Here is a 16,046-nt window from a genome sequence, read left to right as displayed (position 1 = left end):
GCTTGTGCCACTCCTCTCTGGGACAGCAGGCAGCTCTCTGCAGTGTGCTGGAGATAAAACATGAATCCATTAGGGCTGGAGGAAAAGCAGGAGGAGATGGAGAACATGCCTTCCTCAGAGACCTTGATCTGGAGCAGCACGTGTGAGGTGCTGCCTATGGGCTCAGCACTGTGGTCCCATCACTCTGTGAATTGTTTTCTTTCCCATATGCCAGTCCTGGTTCCTGTAGCCATCTGAAAATTCTCCAGTAATAAAACCTGAAAACCATAAATATCACACTTAATAATGCAATTACTGTTGAGTGGAATTCACTTAGAAAGCTTCAGTGAGGTGTATTCCCGTGTGCCAGGATTATCTCATTGCGATGAACTTTGAGCTCTGTTTGCAGATCAGCTTCTCTCGTCCCATTGACTGACTGGCCATCGGCTCAGTGACGCTTCTCAGAGTCCTTGTGCCAGGGAGTATCATTTGTGCTGTTACTTGCCCACTGACTTTCTTACCTCACCTTGCAGTCTGTGCCCAGAATAAAGTGCCTGTGACAAGCTACAAGTCCAGGTTCCTTGAGTAGCTTTAAAGAAGTGGAGCAGAGTCTGGTGGTAAAATATATCCCAGCTGTGCTGCACATAGAAATGCTGCTGGGAAATGCTAAATCAATATTTGTCTGGACCCCTCTTCAGCTTAGCATCTGTGAGTTTAAGTATCTCGGACGTCGAGCTGTGTCTGTGCTGGCAGTTTGCATGCTAAGAGGCTTCTCGGAAGCCAGCCAGCCCATCCCAAAGGGCAGTGAGCTGTGCACGAAGCACAGCCCGAGCGGGGCTCGGGGCGCTCTGAACTGGGGCCACCGCTGATCTGGGCAGTAGATTTGGCTGGCCGAACGCATCTCGGCAAAGCATCCCATAAGCGGCTGCCATTGTATAAATGCGTTGAGACTTTGGCACCCGCGTGTTTATGCTCACTTCTTTCCAGGGCAGACTGCAAATATGCACTTTGTTGAAACCAATCTGCTAATTTTTTAAGTGCCTGGAGCTACAGTTTGCAACGGATGGCAGATGCTTGTGGTTGCAGGCCCCAAACATCTGGGATAAGCTATCTGTTCCCCCGACAGAGGAACCCACATCCTTTTTGAAGAGACTCTTAAGCCTTTTTCTTGCTCATGTGTCAGATAAAGTGAGCCATTAATGTCCGTTCAGTGCTGTTTGCTCTTCTAAGTGAAGTAACCCAAACGAGGAGCTATCAGATGTGGCTTTGGGGACGGCGGGGCGGGGGGAGCAGTTGCAGTGCCAAGATGCTGTTGCCTTTATACCCAGTGAATCAGTGGGACCTGGTATATCCATATGTGCACTCCGGCACACGTGCAACCTTACATGCTGCTTGTAGGATGGGTGTCTGCGTATCTGCATACGCACAGCTCCCCAGAGAAAGTTGTGCGGTACCTCAGAGTGGAGGCATCCTGAAATTGCACCCTTAGCTGGAATTTTAAGGAATATATGTTTATGGAAGTAAGGTTGTTTGAAAGCCTTTACGATTCCCAGTGCTACAACAGATCAAAGTCGCAGTGTAGTTTAAAAGATTTTATATCTTTCAGTGTCACGATCCGCAATTTGTTTAGATGCATGAGAAGGATCAGAAACTAATGTGCGTCTGGGGATTAAGGCAGCTTTGCTATCCAATCTGAAACTAGCATATTCTAAAAGATTTTCAAAGTCTCAGAAGGCAGTGAAGTGCTTTACTGATTTTTATGTCTTTGAAAATCTCTATTTAAGTGTGCCTGGTGGAATGATATAAATACATGCTGCCAGCTGTCTGACACCAACAGATCCCACCCAGGGCATTTAAGCACTGAAGTGGTAGACCTGGAAGACAGAGACATTGGTCTCGCTGTGTGAGCACCTGTGCAAAAAGGCTAAGGCTTGCTAATTCCACTTGACACTTGCTCCTTTGAAAGTTTGCTGTAATTTTTCCCCTCCCACTTCTCCTACCCCAGGAGTATTCTGGTGGTTGTGCTGTAAGAAAATTAATGTGTGTTTTCGTTATACATCTCTAGAAGGGAGTTGTCATCACGATATAAGTTTTTCTATGGCAAGGAGAAAAGAAGAAAAGATGTAATTTGATCTCTTCTTTGGCAGCCTCAGCCCATACCATTGTGCTTAGGGATCTTTTAACCAGGGAGGGACCGAACTTATTCTAAAGGTTAAGATAAAAGTAAAACCAACCAGCCAACCCGTTCCTTTACGGTCTTCACGGCTCTTCAGCTCCAGTCCCACGTTCCACATGTTGCTTGAGTGAACCCTGCTGTAGACAGGGACCTGAGAAAGAAGTTGCTTTTAGCCCAGGATGAAGGGAATCCCTAACGCAGGAGTTTGGGAAGTTTTGTTTAGGTTTTGGGTCTCATTGGTGCCAGGCTCTGCTGTGTTAAACACAATAATCCCTGTGTCAGATGCTCTGTTGTGTCTCATCTGTGTGGCCTTAGACCATATCTGTGGTCCACCTGGGTATGTTCCTGGTGTTTTTGTCACCTACTGCTGTGTAAGCCTTCCAGGGCAGGGCTGCCTATTGCAAGTACCACCTAGTACAGCATATGCGGAAGGGGATTCAGCTTTTCCTACACACCAAGTTGATTTGCTAGATCTAATTAGCTGATTTGGAGCTCTTTCATTCTACAACTTTCATAGTGTTTCCTGCTGAACCTGCTTTACTCATTGGAGCAGAATAGGCAATGTAGATGTTATAAAGTACTGCACCGCTTTGGTGTCTTTACTGAGACCAGAACGTGCATCTAGCTTGGTCTGTAGATGAGGAACGGCTGAGAGAGCTGGGGGTGTTTAGCCTGGAGAAGAGGAGGCTGAGGGGAGACCTCATTGCTCTCTCCAACTCCCTGAAAGGAGGTTGTGGAGAGGAGGGAGCTGGGCTCTTCTCCCAAGTGACAGGGGACAGGACGAGAGGGAATGGCCTCAAGCTCCACCAGGGGAGGTTCAGGCTGGACATTAGGAAAAAATTTTTCACAGAAAGGGTCATTGGGCACTGGCAGAGGCTGCCCAGGGAGGGGGTTGAGTCACCTTCCCTGGAGGCGTTTAAGGCACGGGTGGATGAGGTGCTAAGGGACATGGTTTAGTGTTTGATAGGAATGGTTGGACTCGATCCGGTGGGTCTCTTCCAACCTGGTGATTCTATGATTCTATGTTTCACTGCCTTTGCTCCTTGCTAGCTGTGCTTGTAGAGTTTCAGATGCCACAATATCTGCTTTTAAGCATGGGGGTGGGGGTTGTTTGTGTTCCATTTAGCTTTGCAATTAGCAACAATGTATTTTCACTCTTGCTGCAAAGCATGGAGGCTTTTTGCTGCTTGTTTCTTTGGAGTGAACTTGATGGGCTAAATTGTTTAGGTTTTGTGGAGGACAGTCAGTAATGAGATGAAAGCTGTTAAGAGCAAGCAGTTAAACCAACAAGAAAAAATTAAAGAAACCCAAGATGCACTTGCTGAAAACATTTTTTTTTTCCTGATTTAGACTTTCAGATTAGGTTGGAAGATGTTTCAACAGAGAGGGTCTTCTGAAAACATGGTTGTTGTTGTCTGGATGTCTCTGACGATCTCTGTTTTGATACTTTCTTCATGACTGGAAGATAAATTTTGCTTTTCTTCTTTTTTCCTTGGATAGGAAAGAATGCATTTTCACCATCGACCCATCAACTGCCAAGGATCTTGATGATGCTTTATCCTGTAAACAACTCTCTGACGGTATGAGCTATATTTTACAAAATACTTCTCAGTGTTTATATTCAGCCATTAACACATTTATATATTTAATTTGTCATGAAGTATTCTTTACCAAATACGAGTAGGGTAATAAACTTGTTTTGTTGTTTTAATTGCCTGTTTGTAGAAATCCTAGAGCAGATATCTTCAAGCTGCGTTCTGAAGTAGTCTTAGTGTCAGGAAATGCAGAACCATAGTGTTCGGCATAATCAGAGCTGTAATTTGAGTTGAGCAGATCTCTGCTGTCTCCTGTCATTGCAGGAGTTACAGCTGAATAGCTAATATGCCAGTCTTGCAGGCTGAAGTCTAGTGAAACTTTGACCTTGAATACGCAGTCCCTTGATAAAGGAATCCAATTTTTTGAAGGTCACGGGCTGAATTGCTTTTGGGTGTTTATAGGCTCCTAGGAATTGTCAGATGAGCAGAGTGTGCCTTATAAGTTGTGTTATTCTTCTCATTGCCTTTTAAGCTTTCTGTTCTGCCTTATTTGTACTTTTACTATGCTGTAAGCCAGTAGAACAGAAAGTAAAGCTCCAGAAGCCAAATCTTGATGATTCTGACTTAAGGAACTTCCTTCTTGTAAGCTTAGTTTGCCATCCAAGTTCTGCTCATTTAGTTTGATGAGATCCAGTAACAGGCTTGGTTAGAAACACTGCATGGTTTGATTAGTCCATCTGCTACAAATAAAGAAGATAAACTGATTTTTTTTTTTTTTGGTGTGTATGTTTAGTTTTTCTTGCTGTTGTTAATCATCACAATATGATGATATCAAAGACTTCAATCCATGGTTTTGGGGTTGATTTCATTCTGTGCAATATGGCCCATGAATTATCATGTCATTTAGACCCAAGTGCAGAATAGTATTACAAGGCTATAGAATTGATAATAAAATTAGAGTTGAAAGAAAATTTATTGCTAGCAAAATTATTTCTAATTATACTGTAGAATAAGAGTTTTGAGGCAAGAGTAAGGAAAAATTGCTATTCAGTTTCACAGAAAATTTAAGCAGTATTCTTGAGAGATCCTAAGCTGAACGATGTTCTGTGTCTTTCTACTTTGTCATTTGACTTATCTCTAGATTTATGGCAATGTTGTGATCCCATAGCTCCTCAGACCTGAGGTGTTGTAGTCTGAGTTCTGTGCCTTTACTGCTCACATACTTGGGGTTTTAGGTGCTGCATGAAACCATTCACCGAGCTGGTTTGTCTTGCATAGATCTGCATTTTTCTCTTATCCATATGCCATTTGGAGAAAGTGTTCAAGCAAAATACCAGTTTAAACAAAAATTCATCTTTCCCACAAAGCCTGCAAAGCCATTGCGGGGCTGTCACTTATAACTGGGATGTTTCGATATATCTGCTGATCAGGGATGTTACTGCGCTCTGCAGTCTGCCTTGTCTCTCTGACCTCAGCTGCAGAAAATATTGTATGAGGCCTCTTGCTCCCCTCTGTACGGATGGAGATGTACCTGTGTGGAAGGGATCCTCTACTTCAAAAGTTCAGCCAAGAGTGTTCTAGGTGTTACTGTGGTGTTTCTTGATTGCAGGAGCTCTGTAGCGTGACAGCTAAAAATCCCCTTGTGATGCAGAGGTGGGTGGCTGCAGTGCTGCCCCATGTCTTGGTCAAGCCTCTTCAGAGCAAGTCTTTCTAATGCAATCAAAATGAGAAATAAAAAGGTTTGGTTTTTTTTTAAGTTGCGTTCTGTGTGAGCGTAATTCACACTGCTGTGCTTTGCCAATCTTCCCTGCTTTGTTGCTTTTTATAATTTTCTGTACAGGCATGAGGCAGAGGGAGCTGCCTGCGTGTAGGGGAGAAAGAAAACACCCAAGTCCTCTTGTCCTGTGTATTTCTGACTTATCTTTCTCTGAGGGGCTGTGTCAGGCTTGTACTGGCCTTCTGAGCCTTCAGATGAAGCTGTTCCCTGCTCTTCCCTGGTCTTCTATGAAGGCTGAGGAGTATGTGCAAGGATTTTAAAATTTTTCAGGAATTTACAGACTTTGAGAGGTCCAAAACCAGTGCCAGGAGTCCTTTGGGTTCACTTGCTTGCGAAGCTCTTCAGTGTTAAAGAAAGCCCTTATGGGAACCTCTGTCTTGTGCTTAATAAAGCCTCTTGATATATTTTGGAGGTACACTGAGGATTTCTGGCTTTAAAAGTTGCTATGCTAGCTGTAATTATTATGACAAAGAGTTGGTTTAGAGGTTAAGAGCTTATCCAGGTCTGGCAAGGCGGCATCTCTCATGAGGACATAGTTGTGTTAAGAGTTAACACGGCTTTTATTCCAAATGTAAATGTGGTTACAAGAAATTATTATTTTTTCCATCTTTTTTGCCCATATGTAAAACACTTTTAAAAGAAAACATCAAAAAAACCCAACAGAAGCAAACCACATATCTGGCATCCTCATGATGTCAGGAGATCTCCAAAAATCAACAGAGAATGCAGAACCCAATTCAGAAAATGTCTCTCTGGTGGTGCATAGCACCCGTAGTAACAACAAGAAAAAAGAGACTGCTCATTGTCTGCATTACTTCTATCAGGCAGCAAAATCAGTGCATTTCAGAAGATTTTGAAGAATTAAATTGTCTTTGTCCTCAAGTATTCATTGCTAATTTATTCAAGGCTGAGGCATTTTCTTTCACTTGAAGGATCTCTGGCAACAAGCAGAGAGATAAGGAACTGGTTTTGCACCTTTGCTCAGGTTCAAAACTTTTCAGAGTAGTCCTGATCAGTTCCAGTCACTGGATGAAGGAGTCGACCATGCTACCTACTCAGGAAAAGATAGAAAGAAAGTTTTTGCAGAAGTAATCCTCAAATCTGTCATGAAGACCTACCTATCCGCTAGCAGAGTGTCACTAGGAGACATGGAAGGGTTGTGGGAATAGCTGTATTTTTAATGGACCTTACAGTAGGATGTTGCAGCAGTTGAAAACTTTTCAGGGTTATATATTTTCAGTAAGCCAGTCTGGTTTTGAGAGGATTTTTATATTGGAGTCTGGTTTTGATTAATAGTTTTGCTCCTTATTATTGTTTAATGATAGCAGTTGAGAGGTAATCTTGCTGTTCGCATTTGTGAGTATATGTTTAAAAGAGATCAGCTCCAATAAAGAAGGCAAATAGAGTTATTTATGTAACAGCTTTAGAAGTATGAACGAGCTGTACTCCATTTAGATGACTCAGCATAATCTTGGAGTAAAAGATGGATCTGGACTGCACCTAGTTTTGTGGAGCTGTTTCAGGGTAGCTTGAGGTTTTAAGCAAGTTCATTTCAGTCAATACTCTTCTGTGGTCCTTTCTGCACATCTTCTAGCAAGTTACTGCAGCCAGGAGCTTACATAGAACTGTTCTCAGCTCTGTGTTGCAGAGTGTTCTCAGAAAACAACAGTACCACTTTCAAGCCTGAATCTTTTCACCCAGGATGCAGATATTTAAAGATTTTTTTCTGATCTCATCATGTAAGAGTATGCCAGGAGACTTACACGTCCCAGTGGCAGCAGAGAAGTTTCCCAGTCTTGCCAGACCTCTTCTGGGAATCACCGGCAACTGATATTTGTATTTCTGGTAATGTACACAGCTGATGCTGTTGTGTCTGAAGGCTGCTTACTGGTAGGGACAGAAATGAAATTTGACAAATGTAAAGGCTGACAATTCCATTTCTAGTGAAATGTCAGGCTGTGATGGGGAAAGAGGTAGCAGAAATGATTGAGGTGCATTTCTGAGGGGTTGTCTTACTCAAGTGCAGGTCTTTTGATGCTGATTTCAAAGGACTACTTCTGGCCGTATAGAGCTTCGGTACATTCTGTGTGTTTATTGATGACTAACATGGTTCTCAGTGTTGTTCTTTCATGCCTGTATTCCTAAAAGTAGTTCAAGTTTCAGTAATTTAAATCTTATTCCAGGAAGAATTGTTGTACAGCAGAATAGAAGCATATTCTACAGGCTCTGCCCTGGCTTTTATGTCCTTAGTGACATTAGTTGTTTGCATTTTAGAGCGAGGTCACATATAGACACATTCGTTGAATCTTCCCAGTGTTTACCTGATGACCTAAGCAAATAAGTCTCCTGCCATGTGCTGCTCCCCTTTTTTTCCTTCCCTTTAAATCCGTTCAATGTGTTGATGAATTTAAATCAAATGTATCTAAGGAGAATGGGATAAAAACCTCAAACACGTTGTGTTTCTTTAAGTGCCGTGAAAATGGGTTGTAAGCAAAGAGGAGAGCTTCTCTTTGTGAGTCAAACCTGGGAAGAGTGCAGTGTGACCTTTCTCCTTAGCAGGCACCAGTCAGTCCATCGTGGGCTGCGGTTTTGGGAGCAGATCTGCAGAGTGTGAGGACATACACCTCTGTTCAAGGAGCCTATTTTACACATTTTGGTAAAACCAACCGATGTTTTGCCAAATGCTGGTATCCATTTTCTCCTGGAGGCCTCCAGGCACTGGGGCTGCTTTTCTTAGAACTCGTGGATGCTTTAGTTGACATAATCTAGCGCGTGTGCTCCAGCATATTGCACCTGAAAAACATCTGCAGAGCCCTGGTAGCCCCAAGATGTTCTCTGCCATCTCAGGAGACCTCCAGCTCTTCTTCTCCTTCTATGCTTGTTCTTGCCTGATGTAGGTTGCAAACACTTGGTTTGTTTTAATTTTGCAAAGTTTCGTGCACTTATATTTTGCTTTTTGAGACATAAATATTCACTCTTCTATTCGGCTTTGTTCTTCTGGCCACTTAGAGGGGCTGTAGGGTCAAATTTGCTTTAGCAACGTCTGGTACAGGACTTTTCAGCTAATCTGCTTGATTCCTGCAGTGCAGAGTATAGGAAGAGTTTCTAATTGAACTCACATTGGGCTGAATTGCTTAAGATAAACGCTGAAGAATGGACTAGTGTCGAGTCAAAAGTTACATTATGAAATTACTTTGCTGCCTTCTTTGTAAGATGTTTCAGATGAACAGGTACCAGACTCGGCTTACAGAGAACATGACAGAAACTCCATAATGATATACAAGTCAAATGTAAAATGACCATAAACTGCAGTTTACTTAGATTTATTGCAGGAGTCAAATATGGGAAAAATAAAGACCACCTACAAGGAGTGGGATTGTGCATAATGCTTGGTCAGTTTTTACTTTGATATTGGGCACAATTAGCTGGCTCTCCTCTTATCTGCTGATCAGTCTGGTGGGTTTTTGTTGTCTTGCCAGGCAAGCGAAAAAGACTTATCACAGTGATTGGAAGCAGTGATGTATCTTCTCCTTCTATTAAAGGCTTGTGGTTGCAGATTCTTTGAAATATGCGAGATACATTCCAGTCTGTGCCTAATCCAGATCCCTGCTGTGTCCCATTATGTAATCCCATGTAACGCTGGGGAGCTGCAGCATGTACAGTATGTTTTTGCCTCTTCGTTCAAAGTAACATGGCATTGTGTGCGGAAACACATATCACTTCCAATTTCCAAATGCAGGGTTGAATGGAGTCAGAGAGCTGGATTGCATCACCCTTCCTCCACCGAACATCTGTCTTGAAATCAGTGAGACAGTTTTCACAGCACAGGGCTCCCCTCAGCTTGATTGGAAATGGGGCAGCTTGCTCCAAACTGATTGTGGTTGAAAGGGAAATAGACTGAGCCTAATCCCCAGACAAGTGCACTAAACTGATCAGGTGTTGGGGTGGACATTAAGAAAGCTTGGATTTGTTTGGACCATTGATTGCTGGAACAAAATTTATTAAAGCATTTCTTGCATATACTTGAAGGCTACTTGTGAAAAGTTTGGTTAGAAGCTTGGTTAAGAACAAATGGGCAGGATTTGTTATTGGTAATTCGTATTTATTGCACGTATTTATTTGTATCTAGTATAGATATTTTATAAAGATTCATCCTTATTCCAAACCCTTTGTTTTTGATGGTACACAAAGAAAGCTATAGGGGAAAAAGACACAGAATTAAAACAGTATAGAAGGTAGACTGTCTATGAAGGACTTCTCTAATACCATGGCTGTGGAACTTGCAAACAGGCACACAAATACCAGTAGAATTACTCATAATAGTGAATTTACTTTCCTGCAGGGAGGAGGGATGCTCCAGGTGAAGTCGCCTTCCGGATCGGTTGAGTTCATAAATTCAGGACCTGGGACAATTCCTCAAAGATTTTAGAGGTGCAGGATTTTGTGTCCCAGCAGATATTATTGGTGTTTGTGGATCCTGACTTAAAAACAATAGCATCTGATTGTATAGTGAGGAAAAGAAAACCACAAATGCCTTTAAGGAACTGGGTAATGGGGAGAGGATCCAGAAATCCCTGTACAAAGAGGTCTAAAAGCATTTTGTGTAATACTTCTGTTCACTAAAAAGGACCTCAGGGTCCAGAAGGGTCTTTGGAGAAGGACCGCAAATGATATGTAATGCCCAGATAGAGCTAGAGAAAACAGGATTTTTCAGTAATTTAGCAGATAAGAATCAGAAAATGTGATGAAAATAAACTTTAGAAGGGTACAGGTAGCAAGGGATAAATTCCCACGCGGTTAACTTCAGTCATATGTTCCATTGCATGCATGCAGCAAAGAATTTACTGTTGTATATATTCTTTATTATCAACTTTCTTAAGTGGCAGGATCTCTCAGAATCACTGGGCTATTGTTTTAACTTTTAATTTATTGCAAGTTATTGCAGGGGTTTCAGAACGCAGCTGAACAGGAAAAACATCTTACAGTGCAAATCATGACTGTATTTCTTGATTGTTGAATATTATGCTAGTTGCACAGAAAGAATAAAACAGGTGCAGATGGAAATATTTTGGAAATATTTCTAAAAATAGACAGAAAAGTTGCATGGCTAAAAATGAAATCTCAGCATCTGTCTTCTGTTTTCAAAGAAGTTGAAATGTCAAGGCTGTTCAGTGGAGGTACCTTGTATGTGTTTGGCCTAACGGTAAATCCCAAGGTCTCTTTGAGTGCCTGGGAACACTTGCTCAGCCGTGCATTACTGTGTTCAGTAGAGATCACAAAAGGCACTGACCTAGCAGTAGAGAAAGGCTGGTCCCACCCCACCATAAACCTTCACTTCAGGAACAGGATGACACCCTACGCCCAGAATGATTGTAATAGATCTTGAAAGCTGCTTGGTGCCACTTCCCATCTCTTTCAATTCAAAGACTGCTGATTTCCTGATAGAGTTAGTTAGCTCTTGAATGGGTCTTGGAATAGTGATTAAAACAATTCATGACGTGAATACCAGAAATTGTCCTTTTACCTTTATTATGTTGGCTGGAAACCTCATTGTTAAGAGATTGTTTGAGAGCGCTCAGCACAGTCTGCCTTGGTAACTTCTCCCTACCAGCAAAGAGTATGTTCTGAGCCAAGAATCTAAGTTCACAGCAGCACAGTTATTCTTTCAGTGTCCTGCTTGATATCTTGTCTTAGCAAAGGGTTGCAGATCTATCTGTTTGGGATAGACTCCGAGCAGCAGATGTTTGTGATGGGTCTAAGCTGTAAGTAGTCATCTGGAGTAGTTCTCCCAGAGATGACCATAAAGCAAGTACTGGCAGTCATTGGATAAATATGATGCATTTGAGGTTTCCGACTCCCCTTCACTTCACTCATTACACTTGAATCTTGCAAAGAAATCAATACAATTTATAAAACCTTGAAGTGGAACTTGCTGTTTTGACACCTCATGAAGCCTGCTAGGCACTTGTTCAGGCACATAGGAAATCAGTTTACCTGTGACCTTCTGCAGCATAAATAGGTGCCGGCATAGGAAAGGGGAAAAAACCTGCACAGGCAGAAGATGAGACATAGACACTGCTGTATAAGGAGCCATTGTGTCTGTTCTCAGTCTGCCAATGCTGGGCACGTTTGATATATATCACAGAAATGATGTGTTCTCTTTGTTTTCTGTCCTTACACTGTCTGTTCCCAACCGTCTTGTACTCTGGCCTGACTTTTATTATTAAAATTATTGTGCCTTACTTTCTTCTATATTTTCCTGCTTATATCTTGCTCAGCAGCGTGAACAAGTCTTTATGCTGTGTGCTTATTCTGTTCAATATCATTCCCTGTGTTCTTCAGTTTGCAGTTAAATGTTTTATCTTGTACATGCTGTGTAAATTCTGTCCTGAGTATTTAGTGGTTTTCCTTCAGGAGAATTCCTTCCTTGTATAAGTATCCAGCTTAATGGTGCAGTGGTGCCACTTGCACAGAAGAGCTCTTCCATTCCCCTCCAGAGTTATTACTTCGGGTTTGAAGGTAGTTTTCAGGAATGATGTAGGCAGTAGGTGCATTCTGTATGGCAGCATCTCCTGTCGCGAGGTGATGAAGAGCTGACCTGCGTTGACAGGCAACACGCAGGACAGGACATTCCTGTCTTATGTTTCTCTGCCTCGGTAACATGAAATGATCTGCGAGATCTGGAGACCCGATTTCTCATTGATCACCAGCTTGGATCTCTGGAAGTTAAGAGAATGCCACCAGCCAGAGATCTACCTTCTGTTCCATGGGAGGGTCAACCCCCCTCCTCTCCTGAGAGCCTTGGGAATGCCTCGTGCTGGCCAAGAACCATCTCTGAGTTTATTGTTAGAGCTGGGCAATGCGAGAGAGCATCTTTTTCACAGGGGCTTCAAGTGCTAACCTTAGCCAAAGCATTTGAAACAGTTCTTAACTGGTTTGGTTTGTGCTGGTTTGTGGGGCAGTCTCAGGGCTCTGTAATGCATGACGTGTTAACTGCCACGGTATGGAGGTGTCCTGGCTTTGTTCTGAGGTATAAGAGGTAGCTTTTAAATTCTATTAAATGATTTTAGGACATTGCTGAATTTATTAGCTGCTACAGACAAAAACTGTATGCAATTCACATGGAAGACCTGCTCCCAGCGTTTAATTTGGTAATAGATAATGTCTCCTCATAATTCTGAAACTATTTAAAGCATTGTTCATGGCTTACGGAAAACTGGAAAGTTTTCCGTTTAGGAAGGGTTCCTTTCCTAGTATGTTTTTCTGCTTTTCATCTTCACTTGGTCCTTCGTTGCACTTAATGAATACATGAAGTTTGGTTTGTACCTTACCTGGAGCCAGTCCCAAATTGGTTTGTGAAATTGTAGTTGTCGCCATAACATTCGGTTGATGCTAGAGACAAAATAGCCAAAGGTCAGGGTAGTTGAGACCTAAGCAGACAGTGCTTTAAAAGTCACTGCAAAGCCGGTAGGTGTTATTCCAGATTTTAGACTCGTTGATGTCCCACTTTGACCTTTGAACTTAAAGAAGAAAGAAAGAAAAGAACAAAAAACCTGTTAGGCTTTATTTTTATGAAATGCTTTGAATATTTCCTGGTTCTCTCAGGGTTGCTGAAACCATCGCTTTGCGGTATCACCATTCCTATCAGTGGTTTCTCAGATACTTCCAGCAATCCAGGAAGTGCCAAGACTTTCTATATAGAAAGAATTAACATTTAAAGATTTTTTTTTTTTTTTAAATTTTTTTCCCTTCCTCTGTGATCTCACTCTTTCTCGCTTTGGAAGAATTGGGGCCTGTCTGGGTTCTGCTAATGCTGAGGATTCGATCCCTCTCACAGCCCCCGAGTCTGTGCAGGTAAATGAGGAAAGCCACAGCTTTTCTTTACGTCAGCCCACGTCCTGAAGGAAAGGCTGTAAACATGTTCTGTAAAGCCTGAAGAGTTAAAAGCTTGAAAGGAAACAAGGGCTTTAATTGTGATTTAAGGAGCAAAGCAAAAGCCCAGATGCACCTAACCCTTTTGCTGTTTGCAGTCTGATGCTGCACGTACCGCTGCTCCCTCTCCCTTCACCCCATGGGAGTCTGGGGCCTGATCTTGACCACCTCTCCAGATGCTACAAACCCAGAGAAAAGTGACTAAGCACAGGTCAAAGAAAACTTCTCATATCTTGAAACTGCGGCCAAGCTGCTCCTGATGGTCTCAAAGTCTCTCTGTGGCTGGTGGGTGAAGGGGGCTGTTGCTGTGGGACGTTTCTAATGCCAACCATGGATGGGGACATCTCCTGGAGGCAATGTGTGGTAGCACACAGTATTTTTGTGTACCCTTACCTTTTTGAGGTGCTTGTTGTTTATTTGGGCAGACAGTTTGTTCTGCTTTTGAAGTTGTTGCAACATTCACTGAATTCATACTCATGCTTGGTTGAGAAAGTTGCTGCTCTGCACCCTGGGGACTTATCCTGCTTTCTTGAGGCGCAGAATTCTGACTCCTTTTGCCAGAGTCTTTTCATAAGGTCACGTCGGAGAGGGGACCTTTTGAGAAGGAAAAAGCTATAAAAAAGGTGTAATTAGTTGCATTTCAGTTGGCTAAAGGACCATCATATGATAATCTAAAGAAAAAAAATGTTTTCCTGGTAAACAAGTTAATGGATTCATGCTCGGTTGTACAGTGCTTTCAAAAAAACAAAATGGCCCTGGGCCACACAAGTAAAATTTAAGCACTTTCCTTGTTATTTTAAAATAAGCAAAATAAAACACACTGTCTGATTTTCTGAACAATAACTTGGCTCCCTGTGGTGGAAAAGTAACCTCAGCTGAAAATTAGAGCCACCCACCTTTGTCTTCAGGCTCCAGAACAGACAAATAACTTGCTCTTTCCAGGGCTCTACTTTTATTTTTGTATTAAACCTTCTTCTCCTTCTTGCTCGTTTCTTATTTTCCCACTTGCCCTTTTCTCCCACTTACGCTGTCATTCTCTTTTCTCCTCTCTCTGTCCCAAGAGGGACACTAACACTCTAGCCATGGATGTACATGTGCATGCTTGGGTCGGGTCCTTCGTGTAAAGGCGCGTCTTAGAGATTGATGTTGGTCCCTAGCTACTTCTAGCAGCTTCCCCAATCTCAGTGCCATTTTCTGCCTCCATGCAACGTGTGTTTGTTTTGTGTCCACTCCTATTTCTGTCTGCAGCCCCTCTTGCTGTCCCTTCTTTAACTGAGACCCCAGTAGGGGCTATCCTTGTCCATTTGCCCATAATCACTGTGAGAACTTGAGCTTCAACGAAGGTCCACGCTCTACTGTAGCACTGCTAATGGCACCAAAGTGTGCAAGTAGGTTAAAGGCATCATTTATCTCTCCCTATGCAAGTTTTCCATACTTTTGCAAGGCATTAAATGTTGCTTTGCAGATAAGAGCAGCAGCATGATATCCTCAGGGCAGAGGAATGGGAAAGAGCTGTAGTTATTTGCTGCAAGAGTTCGGTCCAGCTAGGGGACAGCCAACTGCCTTTAATTGCTGGCAGCAGGCAGGTGGTTGGCTGTTTTCTGGCTAGAGCAAGCACTTTGCAATCTGCTTTGAACTCTTCTTTGTCTCCCTAACTGAGGGGTGAAGACTGTAAGAAATAGTAGTTAACACGAAAAACTTGGTATTAAGTTTTAACTTAACACTCTACTAGTGTTTGTCTTCCCTCCTGAGAACGATGATACTTGAAGGTGAGATGAAAATAAAGGGAAGTGTGGCTGCGTGCTAGAAAATCGCCTTCTACTGTTGTATCCTTGAAGAGTTGTGGTTTTAAGTTGCGCAGTCCTAAAATTAGCATATGCTAAGGTATGAAGTGGAATTGTTTGGCCTTTCACTTTGCATTGTGCTAGGAGTGACTGGAGTTGCTGAAGGCAGAGAAGAGGGATCTGCTGCCCGTGTGTTCCCTTGCGTACTGTTCAAATATATTCAACTCCGCTTTCTAATTCCTGGGGCAAATACTTGATGCAACTTGCTGGGTTGGCAGTTTTTATGGAATGTTTACAGACTGAAAGGGCTTTCTCCTCTTCTTCCAGCTCTTTCTTGCTAATCCTTTTTTGGTAATAATTTTCCTCAATAAAGACAAAAAAAAAAAGTTCTTTGAACTGTTTTGTAGTAGAGAATGAGATCATCAGTGAAAAAAATTTAAAAAAGGAACAGATTGTTCTTCTGTGAGGTGCCACCAGTTCTGCTTTGATTTTTGCATCCTCTCAGTGTTACCCACACAAAGTTTTGGAGTGGGTTGAAACACACCAGATTCCCAGATCAAGGAGCCAAGCGTTCACCAATGCTGCTGTGTGCCTAGCGCAGCATCACGCTGGGGGAGACCTGCCGCTTGGGACTTTATCATTTGGTGAGCTTTGAGGGGATCTAGGCTTCTAGAAACTTGGACAAAAAAATTTCCCTCTTAATTTGCAGACCTTGTGAGAGCTCATCATTGCGACGGGCTTCATTATTGGGTTTTGCAATGCCATAGTGTAATTTCAAATAATATTCCTGTCTCGCATCCATCTCTGTTGCCACGTCTCTGGATTTGCAGAGGGGAAATAATAAGGTACAGCTGGTTAATAAA

At 42.5% G+C, this 16,046-nt stretch overlaps 1 protein-coding gene across 2 annotated transcripts in view; it reads left to right on the top strand.

Annotated features, from left to right (window-relative positions):
• Nucleotides 1-16,046, top strand: part of DIS3L2 (DIS3 like 3'-5' exoribonuclease 2) — a 196,152-nt gene that overhangs the window by 97,023 nt on the left and 83,083 nt on the right. For both annotated transcript variants that reach the window (XM_069864890.1, XM_069864891.1), the window contains exon 11: nt 3,656-3,735. In XM_069864890.1, the coding sequence (XP_069720991.1) occupies nt 3,656-3,735 (80 nt within the window). The remainder of the gene's footprint in view (nt 1-3,655; nt 3,736-16,046) is intronic.

The sequence above is a fragment of the Phaenicophaeus curvirostris genome, chromosome 10 (genome assembly GCF_032191515.1).
Source record: "Phaenicophaeus curvirostris isolate KB17595 chromosome 10, BPBGC_Pcur_1.0, whole genome shotgun sequence".
Lineage (NCBI taxonomy): Eukaryota > Metazoa > Chordata > Aves > Cuculiformes > Cuculidae > Phaenicophaeus > Phaenicophaeus curvirostris.
The sequence above is the reverse complement of the archived record's forward strand: the minus strand, read 5'-3'. Positions and strand labels throughout refer to the sequence as shown.